This window comes from Juglans microcarpa x Juglans regia, chromosome 7S, assembly GCF_004785595.1.
Source record: "Juglans microcarpa x Juglans regia isolate MS1-56 chromosome 7S, Jm3101_v1.0, whole genome shotgun sequence".
Classification (NCBI taxonomy): domain Eukaryota; kingdom Viridiplantae; phylum Streptophyta; class Magnoliopsida; order Fagales; family Juglandaceae; genus Juglans; species Juglans microcarpa x Juglans regia.
The window spans coordinates 5,913,231-5,935,449 of NC_054607.1; the positions used below are offsets into that span (position 1 = coordinate 5,913,231).

At 34.5% G+C, this 22,219-nt stretch overlaps 2 protein-coding genes and 1 non-coding gene across 3 annotated transcripts; 1 reads left to right on the forward strand and 2 right to left on the reverse strand.

Moving 5' to 3' along the window:
• Nucleotides 1-8,204: 8,204 nt before the first annotated feature.
• Nucleotides 8,205-12,446, forward strand: LOC121240508 (asparagine synthetase [glutamine-hydrolyzing] 1-like). Its single transcript, XM_041137963.1, has 13 exons — nucleotides 8,205-8,407; nucleotides 9,273-9,411; nucleotides 9,580-9,675; nucleotides 9,813-9,954; nucleotides 10,053-10,243; nucleotides 10,519-10,680; nucleotides 10,770-10,850; nucleotides 10,949-11,170; nucleotides 11,265-11,399; nucleotides 11,507-11,587; nucleotides 11,668-11,754; nucleotides 11,868-11,975; nucleotides 12,083-12,446. Exons 1-13 carry the CDS (start codon nucleotides 8,328-8,330, stop codon nucleotides 12,320-12,322), a joined length of 1,764 nt encoding a protein of 587 aa, XP_040993897.1. The 5' UTR covers nucleotides 8,205-8,327; the 3' UTR covers nucleotides 12,323-12,446.
• Nucleotides 12,447-13,557: 1,111 nt separating this feature from the next.
• On the reverse strand, nucleotides 13,558-13,629 carry TRNAH-GUG. The gene has a single exon. It is a non-coding gene; the product is annotated as a tRNA-His (tRNA).
• Nucleotides 13,630-13,978: 349 nt separating this feature from the next.
• On the reverse strand, nucleotides 13,979-17,122 carry LOC121240509 (protein PMR5-like). The gene is given in 6 exon segments (XM_041137964.1): nucleotides 13,979-14,474; nucleotides 15,030-15,168; nucleotides 15,171-15,187; nucleotides 15,311-15,489; nucleotides 16,410-16,581; nucleotides 16,680-17,122. Coding segments are annotated over 6 exon segments (1,197 nt in total). The 5' UTR covers nucleotides 17,018-17,122; the 3' UTR covers nucleotides 13,979-14,122.
• Between the last annotated feature and the right edge of the window lie 5,097 nt (nucleotides 17,123-22,219).

Genomic DNA, 22,219 nt, shown 5'->3' on the forward strand with positions numbered 1-22,219 from the left:
TTTGATGGCTAACTGCTAAGAGGGTCGTGGTGTCTTCTGACCTCCACGATCTTTTTAATTGCATCATGAGTATGTAACTTGATTTTTGGTGGCTAACTGTTGAGAAGGTCGTAAGGTCTTCTGACCTCCAAGCCCTTTTTAATTGCACCGCGAGTCTGTAACTCGACCTTTGGTGTTGATTGCTATTTGCACCGCGAGTGTGTAACTCGCCTTTTGGTGGCTAACTGCTGAGAGGGTTGTGGGGTCTTCTGACCTCCACGCCTTTTTTTATTGCACTGCGAGTGTGTAACTCGCCTTTTGGTGGCTAACTGCTGAGAGGGTTGTGGGGTCTTCTGACCTCCACGCCTTTTTTTATTGCACTGCGAGTATATAACTCGATATTTGGTGGCTAACTGCTGAGAGGATCGTGGGGTCTTCTGACCTCCACGTCCTTTTTTATTGCACCGCGATTATGTAACTCGACCTCTGGTGGCTGATTGCTGAGTGCATCGTGAGTGTGTAACTCGACCTTTGGTGGCTAACTGCTGAAAGGGTCGTGGGGTCTTCTAACCTCCACGCCCTTTTTAATTGCACCGTGAATGTGTAACTTGACCTTTGGTGGCTAATTGCCGAGAGGATCGTGGGGTCTTCTTACCTCCATGCCTTTTTTTTTTTGGCACTGCGAGTATGTAACTTAACCTTTGATGGTTGACTGCTGAGAGGGTCGTGAGGTCTTTTGACCTCCAAACCTTTTTTATTGCACAACAAGTATGTAACTCAACTTTTGGTGGCTGACTGCTGAGTGCACCGCGAGTATGTAACTTGACCTTTGGTGGCTAACTGCTGAGAGGGTCATGGGGTCTTTTGACCTCCACACCCTTTTTAATTGCATTGTGTCCTGAAAATTTCTCACCAAAAACAAAATAGGTAAGTATAATACAAATTACAAGTTTGAGATTTGTAAACCTGAGTCATTCCGCCATAGTGCGGTGAAGTTCAGTGACACACGAGCGATGCCTGCGGGCAACCTGGGATGCTCGTGATACCGAACGACCCATTTTGTTGATGACAAATTGAGATGCACAAGTGGAGTTTGATATGGACTTCATTGTTGGTATTTCATGCCATGCGATTCATTTCCAGTGAAGTATAATCCCAGGAAATGTAGCGGCTAGGTTTCTCGTGGAACCTTGAGGATCAGAGTAATTTGGTTGCCGCGTTCCACTATTTCCTGATTGAGATTATTTGATGTCGATTTTTTTTCCTTTTCTTTTTTATGCATGTTAGGTTGATCTTCATATTGATTGCTCTCTTTGTCGACGTAACTAGTTGCTTGTCACGGAATGATCATTCGCCATTTGTTGCTTGCCATATTCCATCAGATAATAATTCCTGCGCCTAAACTCATTCTCATAAAGGTTGGTTGCTCGCCACTTTTGCTCGTCGTTTGCATGGTCTCGCTTGTTGCTCGCCTATAGGTGTTGGTCTGGTTCGCCCAAGGCGTTGGTCTAGTTGCTCGTCCAAGGTGCTAGTATTGTTGCTCGCCCGAGGCATTGGTGTGTTTGCTCACCCAAGGCTTTAGTCTTGTTGCTCGCCAAGGTGTTAGGCATTATGTACGCAGCTAATAACCGAGAGATATTATCTGCACTTGTGTGACTCTGGCGAAGTGTTGCTTGCCATGGGGGTGGCAAGATGCACTACAGTTGTGTTGGCCGCGGCGTTGTAGTGGAGTTATGGTTTCGATTTGTTGGGTGCAATGAATCTCCCGAAAGTCCATGGGTACACGACTCCGATATGCAACAGTTGCCAACATTGTGCGTCCCATGCACATTGCAGGTTTTATATGGGACATGCATGTACATGCATTTTGGCCTGTAGGGCATGCATGTACATGTAGTGTACATCATGTATATGCTCTACTCCTCTAATATTTTCTCATTATTTCACATATGTTAGTAAAATAAATATAAAAGGGAAAAAGTAGAAAAACTTATCTAAACTTTCATAGATGATCAAGTGAGTCAGAGAATATCTTTCTCCCCATTTTGGTGTATTGACCTGTGGCAGGGAGTTTTTAAGCAGGTGGAGTTTACGTGGGCTAGCACTAGCGAGGAGCTGTATCTTCGGTGCCGGCACTGGTAGCGAGGAAGTTCAGTGGCCAGCACTGGCACTTTGGTGGTTGAGGGTCTTCACACCGACGACAGAAAAATCTGGCAAGTTGGGGGTGGTTGAGTTGGTTCCCTTAGGATGCTCACCATTAGGCTCCCTGTGTTTGCACGGTACACAACCTTTATGGTGTGCTGCCACGACGAGGGTCATGGTGATGACTATGGCAGAGATCGTTGGTGTAACCGTGGGTGGCTCCACGAGCTCACGGTTGGGTTGCACCGATGAACATATTGTGGTGTTGGCTTCAAGCGGCTTCTCGTGGTGTGTACTGGTGAGAATGGCGAGGGACAACGGCGAGGGGCTACAGAAAGGTTGGGAACCACCACGCCGGTGACAGACGACACAGACGAGCAAGGTGGTAGTCGGTTGCTTGACCTTCACGAACGAACTACAATGGAGCTATCTTCTTGTGGTGCGAATGGCGAGGAACAGTGGTGAGAATACCTGGGAGGTTGGGAACCACCACGTTGGCACAAAAGACGCCGAAGAGAAAGGTGGTGGTCAACGTTGATCCAGTGAGTCGGAAAATATCTTTCTCCCCATTCCGGTGTACCAATCTATGGCGGGGAGGTTTTAAGCAGGTGGAGTTTTCGTGGGCTAGCACTAGCGAGGAGCTGTATCTCTGGTGGTGACTGGTGAGCATTGGTGGAAAGAAAGTATAGTGACGAGCGCTGACACTTTGGTGGTTGAGGGTCTTCACATCGGCGACAGAAAAATCTGGCGAGCTGGGGGTGGTCGAGTTGGTTCCCTTAGGATGCTCACCATTGAGCTCCCAACGTTTGCACGGTGCATAACCTTCATCGTGTGCAACCACAACGAGGGTCATGGTGACTGCGACAAAGAACATCGGTGTAGCTGTGTGTGGCTCCACGAGCTCATGGTTGGGCTGCATCGATGAACATATTGTGGTGTTGGCTTTGAGCTGCTTCGCGTGGTGTGTACTGGTGAGAATGGAGGGGGAGAGCGGCGAGGGGCTCCAAAAAGGTCGGGAACCACCACGCCGGCAACAAACTACGCCGACGAGCAAGGTGGTGGTCGGTTGCAGGACCTTCACGACGAACTACAATGGAGCTATCTTCATATGGTGCGAATGGCGAGGAACAATGGTGAGAATACCTAGGAGGCCAAGAACCACCACGCTAGCGCAGAAGACGCCAGAGAGAAAGGTGGTGATCGGCGATGGATTGGCCGGCGCATGGAATCCTATTTTGGTCGTGGTCTTTTGAAGTGTTGCGCATTGATTCTCTCTGCTCACAGCGTCATGGCCGATGTAGTTGGTTCCTAGCATCAAGGAAACACCTTACCAAAGACAGAATCTGCCGGCGGTGCAGGTGGAGGCTGGTGGCGGCTCTGCCAGCTCACAGACGTCTAGTTTATGGACCTTCATGGTGATCGGCAACATGCTTCCTTTGCACGCACTGTGGCCGATGTGAGTGGCTCCCCGGTGGGGGAACTAACCAGCCAGTGACAGACAGCGTCGACAGTTTCGGTGGCTGCCAGTGACATCTCCGCCAACTTATAGACGCCAATGCGTGGGGTTTCGGTAGCTGGCGGCCTCTAATCGCAGCGCACACAACGCTCTAATCCGGTGAGTTACCGGTGGAAGTATCCACCGGCGTCCTATCTCCGACACCGTCGCATCACGGTGGATTACCGGTCTATCAATGGTGGCCACAGGTTTCGGTGATGGAATTGGGTGCACATCGTGCATCCCCTATGTGCATTGTGCATGGCACATGCGTAATGCATCTTGTACATGCAGTATGCTTCCCGTGTTCTTTCTCTGTTTTTTTTTACCATTCACTGTAGCGCTAGGAAAATAAATAATAGGAAATAACAAAGTTGAAGAGATCTTATATGGTTTTTGGAGAAGATCTTGTGAGTTGCAAAATTCCCATACTCTCCTTTCCTAAGAAATCGTGGTTTGCGTACAATTGCGTGATAGTTGGCATGTGAAAATCACGTTGAAATCTGAAGAGGATGAGTTTCACACCACCAACCGTCCGAATGATCAACAGTAGTAAAAGGATGGCACTGGTTGCCCTGGGTAGACTCCGATGCTTAAGTCAGTAATAGTATGTGAATAAATGTATGTAAAGATCAAGTGTAGTTCAAGTGAAATATTTGTTACCTCCTGTAAGCTATTTATAGAAGTTATCTCCTTAGAGTGATAGAGTCTAATTTGCATTGTGAAATATTTTTCCTTTTAGGAGTCTGAGTCAATCTCTTATTAAGAGTCTAAGTCTATTTCTTATTAGGAGTCTGAGTCCCTTCTTGACTTTATCTCTTAGCTAAACCATAGGTAGTGGGTCTCCTGGCCATGAATCTCCCAGCCCCAAGCACTAACTTGGATTGATGCTTTGGTCGTGGGCTTCGATACTGTGGGGGCCCGAATATCCCTTCTAGCTGCGTCACTTTTTTTAATACAGAAATGCTTTGGGTCTTGAATTCAGAATCCAAATAGTGTCCTGAATGGTTTTTTTTTTTTTTTTGACTTAGTGATTAAAGAAGTGTTTTTTAATGATGTTGTGAATTTTTTAATTTTTTTAAATGTTTATGATGATTAAAAAAATACATGAAAAAAAAAGAAAGATGAAATATACTATTCAATAGACTTATTCGGATTACTTTTTCGGTAACTGTAATACTATTCTTTTTACTATAAAATAACTATTTTAGCCGTATAGTACATAAAAAATACATAAAAGTATTATATATAGCATAATTCTTTTATTTTTAACTATTTAATTGAGTTGAAAACTAAGAACACGAAGTTATAAAATCTGTGCTAATTGCGGCCTATTAATTAACGAAAACGCGCCCCCCGGGGGGGGCGCTCTAATTAATTCCCATGATCTGAAACTCACGTAGAGACGTTAGAAAAAATGCAAAATCTCGTTTTTTGCTTTTATCTTTTTGTATTTATTTTTATCCCATTATTTCTGTCGCAAATTGATCCCATCGATATCATCACCATTCGCCGCAAGGATCGTACAAGTAAAAGACATGATATTTGTAGTTGCGAGTTCGCAATCGTCGTCTAATTATTTAAAAGTAAATAAATATAAAATTTATATAAAAAATAATAATTTTTAATTATAAATCTTATTATTTTTCAAAGTGACTATATGACGTTTACGTATTTCACGATTATATATAACATTACTCATATTCAAAAGATCAATAATCTACATATATGCATACGTACATATATACAGACGTAATGATCTCGATTGAAATTATTACTTGTTTAAAAAATTTAAATTATTAAAAAAATTAATTTAATTATTTATATTATATTCATGATACATCTGTTTTGATACGGACAATAACGTATAAAACCTAATTCTTTTTGTAAGTTGTTCGATTAGGAAAAAAAAAAATTGTAGTAAGAGCACTCTCATTGAATTAGTTAAAAGTTAAATCTATTGAGTATTTAGCTATTAAAGAGTAAAATATGCTCACAATGGATTAATTGTATTTAGCTGCAGTGACTTTTAAAAGTTTTTTCAAATTTGAAGGTTACTGTATATACATCAAATACATATTTTATTAATTATTTCTCTCCTCCTTTTTTTCTATCACATATTTTATCACAATTAGTATATTAATTTGAGTTAGTGATATATTAATTTAATAAGAATATGATTATTAATTAATATATAACAGGTAGAATAGTAAAATATGATAAAATAAAATAAATTAATAATTAAAAAAATTAAATATTTTTGAAGTTATTAGTTATTCATTACTATATAATGAATAAATGTATACTCTGATGTGAAGATTTGATGTGAATAACCAAAACCAAATTTTCTTATATTATTTTATTGTTATATAATTAAAAAATAACTATTTCAATGTAGAAATTTATGTATCAAAAGTTAAATTTTTCTTACATTCATAAAAAAATATCATTTAACTTTAGTTAATCCAATGAGAATACTTTGAGTCGTTATCATGGTCGCATCCAAACTCACTTTTTGGTATATCATTGGATGATTAATAATTTGCCATACCTTTTGTTCTATTAATTAAATATTTTCTTAAATGAATTATTTATTTGTTTCTTCGATTTTAATAATTCAGACAAAAGGGGGGAACATGTGGGATCTTGAATCACTCTAGAAATGTTTTTTTTCTTAAGAAAAGTAAATTTGTCATAATTCTTTCCCAAGAAATAATGTGTTGATCTTTCGAAAAAGAAAAAAAAATATAATGATGTGGACGGCCATGCAAACTTTAATGCAAGATATAATTAAGATGAGAAATGTCGTGATTATAACAAATTTTATAAAAATAAATTCATAAATTGATATAATTATATATATATAATATGTTAAATTTATTTTACAATAAAAATAAATTTATAATCTAACGTACCATATCAAATCAAGTCAATTAAGATTTGTAATAATAGAAAATACAGAGATAAATCGAGGTGATTCAAAAAAGATGGGAGAATATTGGTAGGTGTACTAAAGCTTCTTTGAAATATGCCAAAATATGTATAATAAAAGTGAGACATCATGTATATATTATCTAAAACATGCAAGAACTTGCATAGGAGGTTGTCAATTTGTCTTGAAAATGACCCTTCTAGGGTTTAGTTAGTATCGAATTATTAAAAACATTGTTGTTTCTATCGGACAAATGCTTAATTATCAGAAATACATTTGGTATTTATATATATTTTTTTAATTTTTATTATTTTATCATCTCTTTATGTGTCGTCTAGATATTATATATAAAAATATGATAATTAAATAATAATAATAAATGTTATTTTCCGTGTATATATTTACACATACTTAATAATTGATTTGACAACAAACTAAAAGATTGCATTTAGAAAAAGATAAATGATATTTATAATTTTATAGCATAGAAGTCTGGTATATTCTTTTTTTGAAAAAAGTAATTAAATTTTAAATTCACATAAAAAATTATCTTTTAATGATTGACTATATATATATTTTTTAAAAAGTGCGTTAATCTTTTCAATCCTATAACTAGTGATCAGCAAGATAAAAATGGATCAGATCATTATTATTTGCAAAAATTATTTTTGGTAAGCATTTTAACCCCTATGGTTTCATCATTTATTTTATTAATATCCCTATCCTCAAACATCATGAGTTTAATAAATTACTCAAATAAAAAAATAAAATTATTTTTTAATCCCTCACCAATCATTAAAAAAAAAAAAAATCTTATGATTTTTTTGAAAAACTCTTCCTTTACATATATGCAGTGTTTTTATACAATTTGTGATGAGAAAATGATATAATTACAATTTTTTTTATAATTTCTATACAACCATGTGTTAAATAGAAGATATATTATTTTATCTAAATACCTTCAATTTAACTATAAAAATTATAAAAGATAATTATAAGTGTATTATTACTTATGTTACGTTTGAATGTTGAATTGAATTGAACTGAGTTGAGTTGAGATAATAAAATATTATTAGAATATTATTTTTTAATATTATTATTATTTTAAAATTTAAAAAAATTAAATTATTTATTATATTTTAAAAAATTTTAAAAAATTATAATTATAAATTGAGATGAATTTATTAACTAAACATACCGTTAAGTTAAAAGTAATCTACGAAGGCCACGTCATAATCTGACTAAATATGAGGGCCCACCATTAATAATTGACACGTATACAGTTAAAAATATAGTGACATTAAACGGATATTTTATATATCAACATCAATATACGGTTTAGTGTAAACTCCATGCATGATTTGATTTGATGTACAAACTCAGAACACTTTTTTATTAATAATTATATGACTTTTACAGTTTGTTTTTATTTTTCAAAGAGAAAAAAATGAGAAGAGAGAGAGTGCTGACTCAGCAACTCCGCTTCTCTTACACGGATAAACCCAAAGAAAAGCTTTGGAAGTTCAGAAAATTGAAACAACAGCGAACCACTAGATGACACGGATTATCGATTGGAGGTAACCGACGATTGAAACGGTGTCGTTTTAGCTCCATTTTCACCCAATGGAGCTCCTTGAACTATAAATAGAAGTGGCCGATGAGAAGCGGAGAACAGCTTGCTCCTTTCGTACCATAACACGTACGTGTTTTCTCTTCCTCCTTGCTTCCAGTACTTCCAGGTTCTCTTTTGCCTTCAGGCCGGTTCTTTGACTCAAAATCATGTGTGGAATACTTGCTGTTCTTGGCTGCTCCGATGACTCTCTGGCCAAAAGGGTTCGCGTCCTCGAGCTTTCCCGCAGGCAATTTATATTCCTTAACCCTTCTCTAGTCTCTCTCTCTCTCTCTCTCTCTCTCTCTCTCTCTCTCTCAGTTTGTTTCCTTATCCCATCAAAACGTAAGTAAGCACAACAGAAAAAGCAGTAGGTTTGAGATCAATTCATTGATCTTTCTCCAATGTTTATTTCATAGTTTGGAGAAGAAACCATCATTATCTATTCTCTATATGCAGTGATTTTACTTTGTGGCCTGGGAGTAATATTTTCCCATCAATGTCTGATTCTGACCATGTTGACGTTTGGTCCCACGTTTACGTTAACCTCAAAGAGAGTTAACTCGTTCCTCTTCAGGGGAAGGAAGTTCATACTCCATTAACATTAATTATTGCTATACGGGAAGGGCGACCATGTGCAAAAAATGACTAAAATTACGAGGACAAATGAGATTAGAATATTGGAAGAATAAGCATCTTATCATGGTACGCATGTGGGTTGTAGGTCCATGACATAATGCTACGGTTAATGGTGGTTTTCGATAAAAAAAAAAAAAAAAAAAAAAATGTAGCCTATTCAAGTTTTAATTATTGAGTGAACTGTAAGAGTTGGAAAAGACGTTATTTTATTTTAGGTCTTGTTTGTTACGTAGTTCAAATAAGATGAGCTATTTTGTTGAAAAAGTTAAATTATTTATTATATTTTGTATAAGAATTTGAAAAAATTATAATAATTATATGATATAAGAAGAGATAGTTTGATTTTATATAACCAAACCGACCTTACTATATAAAACCAGCTCGGTTTAAAAATTTATGCCGGGGGAAAAAGATATATTTAATTCTTTATATTATCTATTAATGATTTAAATTGGTATCCATTTTGCCTTTTACAGACTGAAGCACCGTGGTCCAGATTGGAGCGGGCTGCACCAGCATGGGGATTGCTTTTTGTCCCACCAACGTTTGGCAATTGTTGATCCCGCTTCTGGTGATCAACCTCTGTTCAATGAGGACAAGTCAATTGTTGTCACGGTATGCCGTTCTTTCATTCAGTTTCAGGAGCTTTTACTTTTGTTTGCATAGGTAGTAGTGTACAGGACAAGAAGATAACATCTGATCTTAGTTCAAGAATGTTTCCCCCCCCTAAACTTATTGTTATCTTGGAAAAATTGATGGAGAAGTTTGTGATGAAAAACACAGGTGAATGGAGAGATTTATAATCATGAAGATCTGAGGAAGCATCTGTCGAATCACAAGTTTCGAACTGGCAGTGATTGTGAAGTTATTACCCACCTGGTGGGTCACCTTAGCATTTCTTTGTCACCAATTGAAATGAAGCTTGTTGATATAACCTGGAACTATATAACATATAATAAAGAACAATTTGTTCTTGATTAATCAATGACTGACAGTATTGCTTAATCTGTGTGTAGTACGAAGAGTATGGGGAGAATTTTGTGGACATGTTGGACGGCGTGTTTACTTTTGTTTTACTGGATACCCGAGACAACAGTTTCATGGTAGCCCGTGATGCTGTAGGGGTCAATTCCCTCTATATTGGTTGGGGTCTTGATGGTAATGTTATAGAGAGAATCCTGTTGTTTTTTAGTGCAGTCATGGCTATGAACTTGGTGTTGATAACTTGATAACCTTATTCTGTTTGTACTGATCAGGCTCCATTTGGATATCATCAGAGCTTAAAGGTTTAAATGATGAATGTGAACATTTTGAGAGCTTTCCTCCTGGTCACTTGTACTCGAGCAAACAAGCTGGACTTAGGCAATGGTACAATCCTCCTTGGTTCTCTGAGGCTATTCCATCAACCCCATATGATCCACTTGCGCTGAGACGTGCTTTTGAAAGAGTGAGTTACTAAAACTCTTCACACCAACTGATCATGTGATACATTTTAAATGATTTTACTACAAGTCAAAAAATAAAAAGCCAATGCTAAAACTTAAGGCGAAGACTAATATTTATCTTTTCATTATTCAATGTAATCCTGTAAGCCTCATGACAGAGTTCAAGACTTGGATTACAAAGCTTGAACTCAAAGAGACACTTTAAGATTACAAACCTCGAACTCATAGAGACATTCGTGATTTTTGCTCATGTGCTGAGTTTAATATTCATGTGCAGGCTGTAATCAAACGGCTGATGACCGACGTGCCTTTCGGTGTTCTGCTGTCTGGGGGCCTTGACTCATCTTTGGTTGCCTCCATCACTGCCCGCCATTTGGCCAGGACCAAAGCTGCAAGGCAATGGGGAGCACAACTCACCTCATTTTGTGTGGGCTTAGAGGTGAGTTCTAAATTTTCAGGAGAAACCAATTATACTGCAGCTGTCGGTGAAATTCCTTTTAGCCTAAAACTAGTGTTTCTGATAAGCAGGGTTCTCCAGATCTGAAGGCTGCAAAAGAGGTTGCAGATTATTTGGGCACAGTTCATCATGAATTTCACTTTACCGTTCAGGTGTTAAGATAAACTTAGTATTTTAAGCTCAAGAAATTGGCCCTGTTTTCATTATTATCCAAAAAAAAGTAACACTTTTCATCTTTGTTTTGTGACAGGATGGGATTGATGCCATTGAAGAGGTTATCTACCATGCTGAAACCTATGATGTTACAACAATAAGAGCAAGTACCCCTATGTTTCTTATGGCACGTAAGATTAAATCGCTAGGAGTGAAGATGGTGATTTCTGGTGAAGGTTCTGACGAGATTTTTGGTGGGTATTTGTACTTCCATAAAGCACCCAACAAGGAAGAGTTCCACCGAGAAACATGCCGAAAGGTACCATAATCTCTCACTTCCTTAAAGAAATTTCTGACACATGGGCTGAGATTGTGATAGATTCTATGTAACATTCTGTTCTTGTAATATGCAGATCAAGGCACTCCACCAGTATGATTGCCTTAGAGCCAATAAATCGTCATTTGCATGGGGTTTGGAAGCTCGAGTCCCCTTTCTAGACAAGGAATTCATTAATATTGCCATGGATATTGATCCTCAGTATAAGATGGTATGGAGTTAAGAAATGGAATTTTCTTGGTCTTTTAGGTTGTCACCCAAAACCATGAAATTACCAAATCAAAGGGGTGGAGTCTCACCATGTTTTTCATTCCTCAGATAAAACGAGAAGAAGGACGCATTGAGAAATGGGTTCTGAGGAAGGCCTTCGATGATGAGGAGCATCCTTATCTGCCTAAGGTATTTGCATAAGTAAGTTTTAAGCGTGCTTATCAGTAAGGTGACTGCATGGCTAACATGTCTTGTTTGATACCCTGCAGCACATTTTGTACAGGCAGAAAGAACAATTCAGTGATGGAGTTGGCTATAGCTGGATTGATGGTCTCAAAGCCCATACTGCTCAGCATGTAATAATATTAAATTATTTTCTTTCAGTTTTCATTTCAATTGGAGGCTAAATGATGTTATATGACTGCCAAGACTGATGATGATTGGTGCTCAACTCATACTCTCATCTCAGGTGACTGAAAAGATGATGGTTAATGCTGCACGCATTTTCCCACACAACACACCCACCACAAAAGAAGCCTACTACTACAGGACCATTTTTGAGAGGTTCTTCCCACAGGTGATCAAATCAAGTCTAATTTAACCAGCAGACATTAATCATCAATGATACTGAGAAGTAAGAAATAACTTGGTTTGCTTACTTCCCACTACTATTTGGTTTTGCAGAACTCGGCCAGGCTTAGTGTCCCCGGTGGAGCGAGTGTAGCCTGCAGCACAGCTAAAGCTGTTGAGTGGGATGCTTCATGGTCCAACAATCTTGATCCTTCAGGCAGGGCTGCTTTAGGAGTCCATCTTTCTGCTTATGACAGGCAGGTCTCCTCAGTTAGCCCTAGCATACCAGAGATTATCGATAATGTACCTCTGAAGATGGAAGTTAACCATCTGGGAGTTGCGATCCAAAGCTAGTAGGGCTATGGAGAATATATAATGTTAAGAAAGAACAATTATGGTGTTCTAAAGATGATATATCATCTATATATATATATATATATATATGTATATGTATATATATTGTACTTTTCCTTATAAATAGTTTTCAAGACTGTTATCAATGTCTTTGAGTTATTTTTAAGCAGAAAAATGGAAAACCTTCATTTCCACTTGCTAAGGTAGATGGTAATTTATGTTGGAGCTTTTCAGGGAGAAGGATCTCCACCTTCAAATACTATTTGAAGTCTGATATGATTGGCAATGCTGATAACCAATTGGCAGAAACGGTTTATAGAAGGATTCCTATGTATATGCTTTAGTCCAATTGCCAAGGTAAGCATAAAGACCTAATGAAAAAGCCCCTGCAACAAAGGGAAAAAAAAAACACAAACCTAGTTACACTTGTTCTATGTTACATTACTCTGCTAGTAAAAAATATTGTGATCATCTTGAAGGTACGGATGGGAATTCATGTTTGCGGATCATATTCGTGTTGTGTTAAGTCATGAACATTTGACTATATAGGTTAACTTGAACACGATTTGTTCAACTAAACGGATCATATCTTCAAACTCTAATACGACCTATTTAAATAATGGATTGTATCGTGTTATCTGCTTTGATCCGTTTAATAATTAATTAGAAATTGGTCAACACAACATGACTCATTTCAATCATTTTCATATAACTGGGTTGAACTAACACGCATAACCCATTTGACTTGATCAACATAATTTCACATAAAAATTAAAATCTATATTTATTAGTATCTATAATATCTATAAAAAAAAAACTACCTACTAACAAAAAAATATCAATATTTTACAGATTTTAATCTATAATAAAACCAATATTACAAACCTAACAATAACTAATATAACATAGGTCCAAAATAACAATCTCACTAATAACAACAAAAGCATATTGAAAAATATCAATATTACAATCTAATAATAATAAAATTATAATTTTGAAATAAAATTTAAATGAGTTATTGCAGATTAAGCATGTTGACCCGTTTATTACAAGATAATATGTTTTGACTTGAATCCATTTATTTCAAATCTAAATCCACTAATTTTGTATTATGTTCGTATTAAATTTACGATCGTATCACATATTGACATGTTTTGAGGTCCCAAAGAGCTGATGCATAATGCTTTTTTGCAGTTGTTTCTGTAAGTAAAATACTAAAAGAAAAAGAGCAAAACTGTGGCTGCTGGGATTCGAGCCCAGGTCTCCACGGCCACAACGTGGAATTCTTACCACTAAACTACAGCCACTTTTGTGTCTTCTCCTATTATTCTGTATTATAAATCAACATATCCATATTCACCTCACCATCCTTTTTTCCCAGGAGTAGATTCCGAGAAAAAAAATAATGAGACTATTCTATAATCAGAAGCAAAGAGAATAAATGGGGTTGGGTCTTGGCAAAAAGCTGATCCGACTCATCTAAGCATAATTTATGGAACATCGATCAAATTTTTTGGCAGAGGAGTTTATAAAGTTGTGTCAGTGATTTTTAAAATTTTTAGATTCTGTTGTAATTTATTTTTATTTTATCGTGAGATGCATTCCCTGGGCATGAGATTGTGAAGTCAAAAATCAATACTGGCATGCACCTGCAACTCATCAATCATAATCTTCATGAATGAAGTCATCCATATTGTATAGCCTTAAATGCAAATTGAAGCTAAGAAAGGGGAGATTTTGCTTCTCTATATCAGTTGTATCATAAAAATTAAATGCCATAGCCTAATAGCAAACACGTGCTTAGAAGAACAAAGCAGTATATAACAATTGGTTCCATGTATCAGGCAATCCAGGAAGGCACCAATGGCTACAATCAGCAGACCGAGCCGGGTTGGCTCGTTGCTCGGGGCTCAAATCGCCGCTATAGATGGAAGGGTGGCCGTCTTTCCTCAGCTCCGACAGCATGGTTATGTCCAGCAAGTATGCAGGGTATTGCATGTCCCTAAGCACACTGTCCACCACCCTCATTTGTTCAGGGTATATGCCCCCGTAAGATGTTCCACTAATTGGTGCCGTTTCTCCATAACAATTCCTCGTTGTTGTTGTTGTTGATGTTGTTGTTGCAGCAGCACCCAAATTCCATTCATTTGTGCTGTCAAAGTCATTCACCCACATAGCAGATGTCTAATTAGCTGAGGAGCAACATTGGGGAACCGAACAACTTTTACTAGTAGAATTTATGAAGCAAAAAGAAGTAGAACTAATTCAATGTAGATAATGACTATCATCACTTTCGTGTATCGACCTCTAACCTAATTTAAGCACGGCCTCATTTGGATTTGAAATTCATCTCAACTCATCTCAACCAATCTCATCATTACAATTTTTCTAAATTCTTATACAAAATATAATAAACAATTCAACTTATTCAAATTCCAAAACAATAATAATATTTAAAATAATATTCTAATAATATTTTATTCAACTCATCTAAAATCATTTCAACTTATCTCTCAATCCAAATGGTGCCTAGTTGAGAGTTCTACTCCTTACAAGTCATTGTATAAACACATCACATGACATTAATGAAGCGAATTTTTGGTGCTTGGAGATAGCAGCTGAGCAATCCAACACACATTAATGAAGCCTAGAATTCCACTCAACACATTTATGAGAGAGAGAGAGAGAGAGAGAGAGAGAGAGTCACTCGTAGTGTGTGGGAGAGATGGACTGAAAGAAGACTTGGGTTCTGGTGCTGTCAATGTTGGTGTCTACCCAATTGGCCCATGTTTTAAGTGCCTTGTCCAAAGCAACCAAGCGATCCATGTCTTGGTAATATTTCCCTCTGATTCCATGTAATCCCACCTGCAAAGTATCACCTCGTAACCTTTAATTAAACTAATTAAACCCTTGAATATACATGTCATGATATACAGATACAATTGCAGAAATTTGTTTCAAGTTCAAACAAGGGTAAGAATTGCCAACCCTTGGAGGGACCCTTGGTGGCTCCACCAGTGACCAGTGTTGAACGACAGCACATCAACGCCCTGCCAAATGTCGCCGTTGCCGGAGATTTTCTCCAGCTTTAGAACTCTCTTTGCATGTTCCATCTCTATGTCAACCAGATATGGAGCTCGGTAAAATGATATGGACAAACTGTAGTCCTGCAATAATGTTGTAGCAAAACCAGATTATAGTTGATCTCATAGACTACAATTTTGGGCCAAAAAAGGGCCGGAGGGAGGGAAGGCCTAGTATTTTGCAGTTGCTGTATTATTTCAAAAATTCCCTTCAATTTGACTTTGACTTATTTTGAAGTTTCTTCGAATGTGATTTTTTATAAGTCCCACGATCAAAAGATAAAACAAATTTTTAGTGGTTTATAAGGGATTGAGTTTCACAATATAAAAATTAGAATATAAGGATAGACATACAATAGTAGTGTCACTCAGTGCGAAGCATTGACCACACGTCACTCACATCGTCGTTGGTGACGAAATTAGTTTAATTCAAATGAAATGATATATTTTTTCATTTTTGTTACTGTTATTAATATCTGTCAATGACAGTTATTTTACAACTTTTTAATACAGACTTTTTTATTTAAATTTAAATGAAATATTATAACTATTGTATTACATCTATTCGTTTTAAAGTTAGTGTTCAGAATTTACAATCTATAAACTTGACAGATTCTCTTTGGCAAAACTCAATTTTATCAGTGAGACGCAATATTTTTCTAAGAGACATTAACCATCCCGTCACCGTTTGCTATATTGTTTGTTTACTGCAGTTAGCAACAACTTGCCGAAGACAATGCCGACAGCTTTTTTGGTCCCCAAGAAATTTTACCGACTGGTTTTGGCCTATACGAAAACGATATCGTCTCTCTCTAGCTTTAATTCAAGGATTCGTGAGTCGTGACGAAAATGATGACTCGTGGGCCATGGCCACCAGAAAATCATACGTTATTTTTTCTTTTTTACTTTTATCTCTTGATATTTATCAAAGTTGAAAAAGTAACTGATAATGAAGTTGAAAAATTATTGAAACAAAACAGAGAGGATCAAATACTGAGACTGACCAAGAACTTAAAGGTTGAGAGAGGGTCGCCTCTGAAGATTTGTGTTGGGGTTGTGGGAGCTGCAGCTGAAACCATGCAAATCAAAGACTCCCATTGATTCCGTCCAAGTGAGTCACCCACAAACATCACTGTCTTCCCTCTCATTTTCAGCAAAAATTCATATCCATTGAATCTACCATGAATATGCTACAACAACAGTCATAAAGGATGTACAACAATGGAAAAACCAATCATCCCTTTGTTACTTGAAAAAGTTAAAAGTTTTTTTACCTTGGAAGCTCACAGTTGAGGGGCTGCCATCGATATTTGAGGTAATCGGAGTCCGGCCGACCGAACATTTGGCAGTCGAACTCGGGGTCTATGATTGGACAGTTAGAAGATTGGTATATTGGGTATGTGTCATCACGAACCCAGGTGCCAGCAAACAATGCACAATTGCTTTGGTTGGCTTGGATCATGGGTCGTATTTGGTGATTGTGGTTATGGTGGTTTTTGAGGCTGTATAGGAGAGCTGAGAAAGCTAGATGGGGTTGAACCAAAAGTACTAGACATAGAATGGTTAAACATGACACAAAAAGACAGCAACAATTTTGACAGGAAAGAGCCATTATGGAGGCTATTTGGCAGGGATGAGAAAGCAAACCAAAAAGAGAGAGGGAGAGAGGTACCACTTGCTATAAAAAGGCCAGGAGAGATGGAAAGCTCTATTCAAATCTCAAGATTACGTATACTTGGGTCCTTGAAATTCTATCCATATCTCTTCGAAATGTAGAAATTAATATAGAGTAAAAAAATTAATAAGGAATTGTGATTCATTGTTTAGGGCCTAAAAGTTTGATTCCCAACCCTCATCAAGCACGAAAAGGAGGCAAAAGAAGAATACTTGCTGCATCAGCAGGTTTTTTTTCTTTCCCCCTTTCTAACAGTAAAGGCAATTGCTCAAAGCAAATGTTCTTTGCTTTCCTTCACCCACATACGTAGAACATCATTCTCTGTCCCGCTTCTTTTGAATAAACCCTGGTTGAAGTATTGCATCATCATCGTCATCAACCTCCAATGATACAAATTTGGGGTGTGCTCCTTTTGCAGTCTCTAGATGAATCTGTGTAAATTCACGACAGGATTGTGAAGAAATACCCTAAGTTGAGATTCAAACCCCCATACAATCAGTCAAAGATAACTGCTATGATTGAAAGTGCCTAAACTTGATGGGGTTCAAATTTAAAGATAGCCTCTCCACAAAACAATGATGGTGGGTATATTAAAGAAGAATAATGCTAGTTTATTCTCTCATTTGGTTATTTCATTTTGACTATTCATATGTTTAAATTTTTTTACTTATTGATTAAATAAGTGATTATTAATGTATTGATATTTTTTTTTTTACTTTCTTAAAATGTTAAAAAAATGTGAAAAGAAAAAATAAAAAAAATATGAATTTTACCTAAACGGCCGCCTAGCATCATTCATTAAAGAAGACACTATCGCTTTAAAGCTTATCATGATTTTATTGAGGAGAAAAAGAGAGTTTTTTTGTGATGAGTTCTTTCAATCGATCATTTTTTTTTGTGGAAAATAATTTATTTTTTTCATTATTCTCAAGTCAATATATATTACACTTAATAAAGTATTATATGATATAATTTGATTTGAACAATAAATTTTAAAATTTAAATTTTATAAATTAAATTTTAATATTTAAGTGACATATATGGTATATTGTATACATCAATTTAAAAATAGAATAACTCTTATTTTACCACGGATACAAAAGAGGTTCATGTGCATGTGTAATTTGTAGCCACCATAAGTTGTTACAAAATTGGATTATTTGAATTATATTATATTTTAACATTTTTTTTCATGTGTTGGTTAGACGCCACCTTAAGAAATAAAGTTAATATATGAAATATTTAATTAAATTAGCAATGAAGACTTCATGATCTCTAATATATGAGATAATACTTTTAATTCCTTTAGTTTTTTCTTGAATTAAAAAATTAAAAAATAACTGTGAATTAGTTGTAAATCTCTCGCAAATGAAAAAAATAAGTAGGGGTGTAACCGTTCTGATTTTGAACATATTTTATAACCGAACTGGTATATATCAATTTTGAGATTTGGAGAACCGATACTGTAATGGTTACAGTCCTAAACCGATTTTACCAATTTGGTTTGGTTTTTCCGGTATATTATATAGTATATAATAATATAGCAATAATACATTTTAGTATATTATAATATATATTATAGACTATAGTGATATATTATAATATATAATATAGTCATACATTATAGTATATTATAATATATAGTGATATAGTATTAATATAACTATTAATACAATACATTATAGTGATAATATATAATTATCTATATAGGATTTTAAAATTATTATTATATTAATTACTAATTTATCATATAATACAAATTTATTTTATATATAATTATATTTATTATATATGAAAACTATATATAATATAAAAGAATTATACAATAAATTAAAATATAAATATATCTATGAACGGGTCCGGTCTAGTTCGGTCTGGTATTAGAAAAAAGCAATCGGAACCGGATTGATTTTGACCATTTTTGAGAAAAATAAAATTAGTACCGGACCAAACTGAACCCGGTACCGAACCCAACCCACCTATTCGGTCCGGTTTACCGGTTCACCGATTTTTTTTCACCCCTGAGAATAAGGCTTCTTTAGGATATATATCTTAATAGTGAAATGATTTGTAAATAATAATAAAATGATTTGAGTTAAGATGTTTTATTAAGTTTTAAGAAATAAATGAGGAAAGAATTGAATAAAAATATTATCAAGTGTTAAGAAGGAAAAGAGAGAAATAATGGACTGAATTGTTATGTATATCGTATTGAGCTTGTCAAATAAAGAGATGTACAATGAGCTACGTGTGGAAAGATTTACATAAGGCAAGTGGACTAATGTGATTGAGTCCTAGAATTAAGCTAATTATAAGATTTGTGCAAGTCTTGATGTTGTGTATTTTTGGTAAGAAATCTGTCAATACTCTCCCTCAAGTTGGCACATGGAGGTCTATCATGCCCAACTTGCGCGAAAAATGGTGAAAAAGTTCATGTCCCAAAGCTTTAGTGAAGATATTGGTAACTTGCTCACTAAAGAAGTGTGGACAGCTTTGAGGAGGCCCGAGCAGATTTTGACGCGAATAATATGACAATCAATTTCAATGTGTTTGATGCAATCATGAAATACAGGATTGTGTGGAATATACAGTAGAGATTGATTGCCATATTATAGATTGATTGTCACAAATAATATGACAATCAATCTCATTGTGTTTGGTGTGCTTATGAAACACAAGATTATGTGTAATATACAGTACAAATTGATTGTCACAAATAATATATCAATCAATCTCATTGTATTTGGTGCGCTCATGAAATACAGAATTGTGTACAATATACAGTACAAATTGATTGTCACAATATAAAATGAAAAGCTCAAGATGAGAGACACCAATAGTAAAAAGTTATTTTAATCAAACCCCTGAATTAAGATTCAAACCTCCATACAGTCAGTCAAAGATAACTGCTATGATTGAGAGTGCCTAAACTTGATGGGTTCAAATTTAAAGATAGCCTTCTCCACAAAACAATGATGGTGGGTATATTAAACAAGAATAATGTTACTTTATCTTCTTAGGTTTCGTTTGTTTTCAAGAAACATCTCATCTCATCTCATCTCATCTCACTTCATTATTATAATTTTTTTAAATTTTCACACAAAATAAAATAAACAATTTAATTTTTTCAAATCTCAAAATAAAAATAATATTAAAAAATATATTTTAATAATATTTTATTTAATTTTTTAATTTTAATCTCAATTCATCTCATCTCATCTTATCTCTAAAAACAAACGAGCCCTTATTTTATTTTCTCATTTTGATCATTTATGTGTTTAATTTTTTAAAAAATTTTCTACTTATTAATTAAATAAGTGACCATTAGTGTATTAATATTTTTTTTTACATTTTAAAAATATTGAAAAATTGTAAAAAAGAAATAAAAAATATAAAAAATATGAATTTTACCTAAACAGCCGCCTAGCATCACTCATTAAAGAAGACACTACATCGCTTTAAAGCTTATCATGATTTGATTGAGGAGAAAAAGAGTGTTTGTGTGATGAGTTCTTTCAATCCATCATTTTTCTGTGGAAAATAATTTATTTTTTTCATTATTCTCAAGTTAATATATAGTATACTTAATAAAGTGTTATATGATATAATTTAATTTGAACGATAAATTTTAAAATTTAAATCTTATAAATTAAATTCTAATATTTAAGTGATGTATATGGTATATTCTACACACAAATTTAAAAATAAAACAATTCTTATTTTACGGTGGATTTGAAAGAGGTTCATGTGCTTGTGTAATTTGTAGTCACCATAAGTTGTTACAAAATTGGATTATTTGAATTATATTATATTTTAACATTTTTTTTCATGTGTTGGTTAGACGCCACCTCAATAAATAAAGTTAATATATGAAATATTTAATTAAATTAGAAATGAAGACTTTATGATCTCTAATATATGAGATAATACTTTTAATTCCTTTAGTTTTTTCTTGAATTAAAAAATTAAAAAATAACTGTGAATTAGTTGTAAATCTCTCACAAATGAAGAAAATAAATAAGGATGTAACGGGACTGGTTTTGGATATATTTTATAACCGAACTGGTATATATCGGTTTTGAGATTTGAAGAACCGATATCGCAATGGTTACAGCCCTAAACCAGTTTTACCAACAGTTTGTTTTTCCAATATATTACATAGTATATAATAATATAGCAATAATACATTGTAGTATATTATAATATATAATATAGTGATAAATTATAGTATATTATAATATATATAGTGATATAGTATTAGTATAACTATTAATACAATAGACTATAGTGATAATATACAGTTTATATAGGATTTTAAAATTATTATTATTTTAATTAATAATTTATCATATAATACAAAATTATTTTATATATAATTATATATAAAAAGTATATATAATATAAAAAAATTATACAATAAATTAATATATATATCTATGAACAGGTCCAGTGTTAGAAAAAAGCAATTGGAACCGGATTGATTTTGACCATTTTTGAGAAAAATAAAATCAATACTGGATCGAACTGAATCCGGTACCGGACCCAACCCACCGGTTCGCTCTGGTTTACCGGCTCACTAGTTTTTTTTTTTCACCCATGAGAATAAGGCTTCTTTAGGATATATATCTTAATAGTGAAATAATTTGTAAATAATAGTAAAATAATTTGAGTTAAAATGTTTTATTAAGTTTTAAGAAATAAGTGAGGAAAAAATTGGATAAAAATATTATAAAGTGTTAAGAGGAAAAATGGAGAGAAATAATGGACTGAATTGTTATGTATTTTGTACTAAGCTTGTCAAATAAATAGATGTACAATGAACTAAAGTATGGAAAGATTTATATAAGGCAAGTGGACTAATGTGATTGAGTCCTAAAATTAAGTTAATTACAAAAGTTATGCAAGTCTTGATGTTGTGTAGTTTTGGTAAGAGATCTGTCAATATAAAGTTAAAAAGAAATATTTGAATATAATTTTTATTTTAAGATTTAAAAATGTTGTATTAGTTTTTGTATTTATTTTTAAGTTTGTAAAAATTGTAATGACTAGATAATTATTAGATAAAAAAGTTAAAGACGTAAAATTAAAAAATATTTTATATTTAAACGAATATTTGAAAAAAGAAATCTAAAAATATCT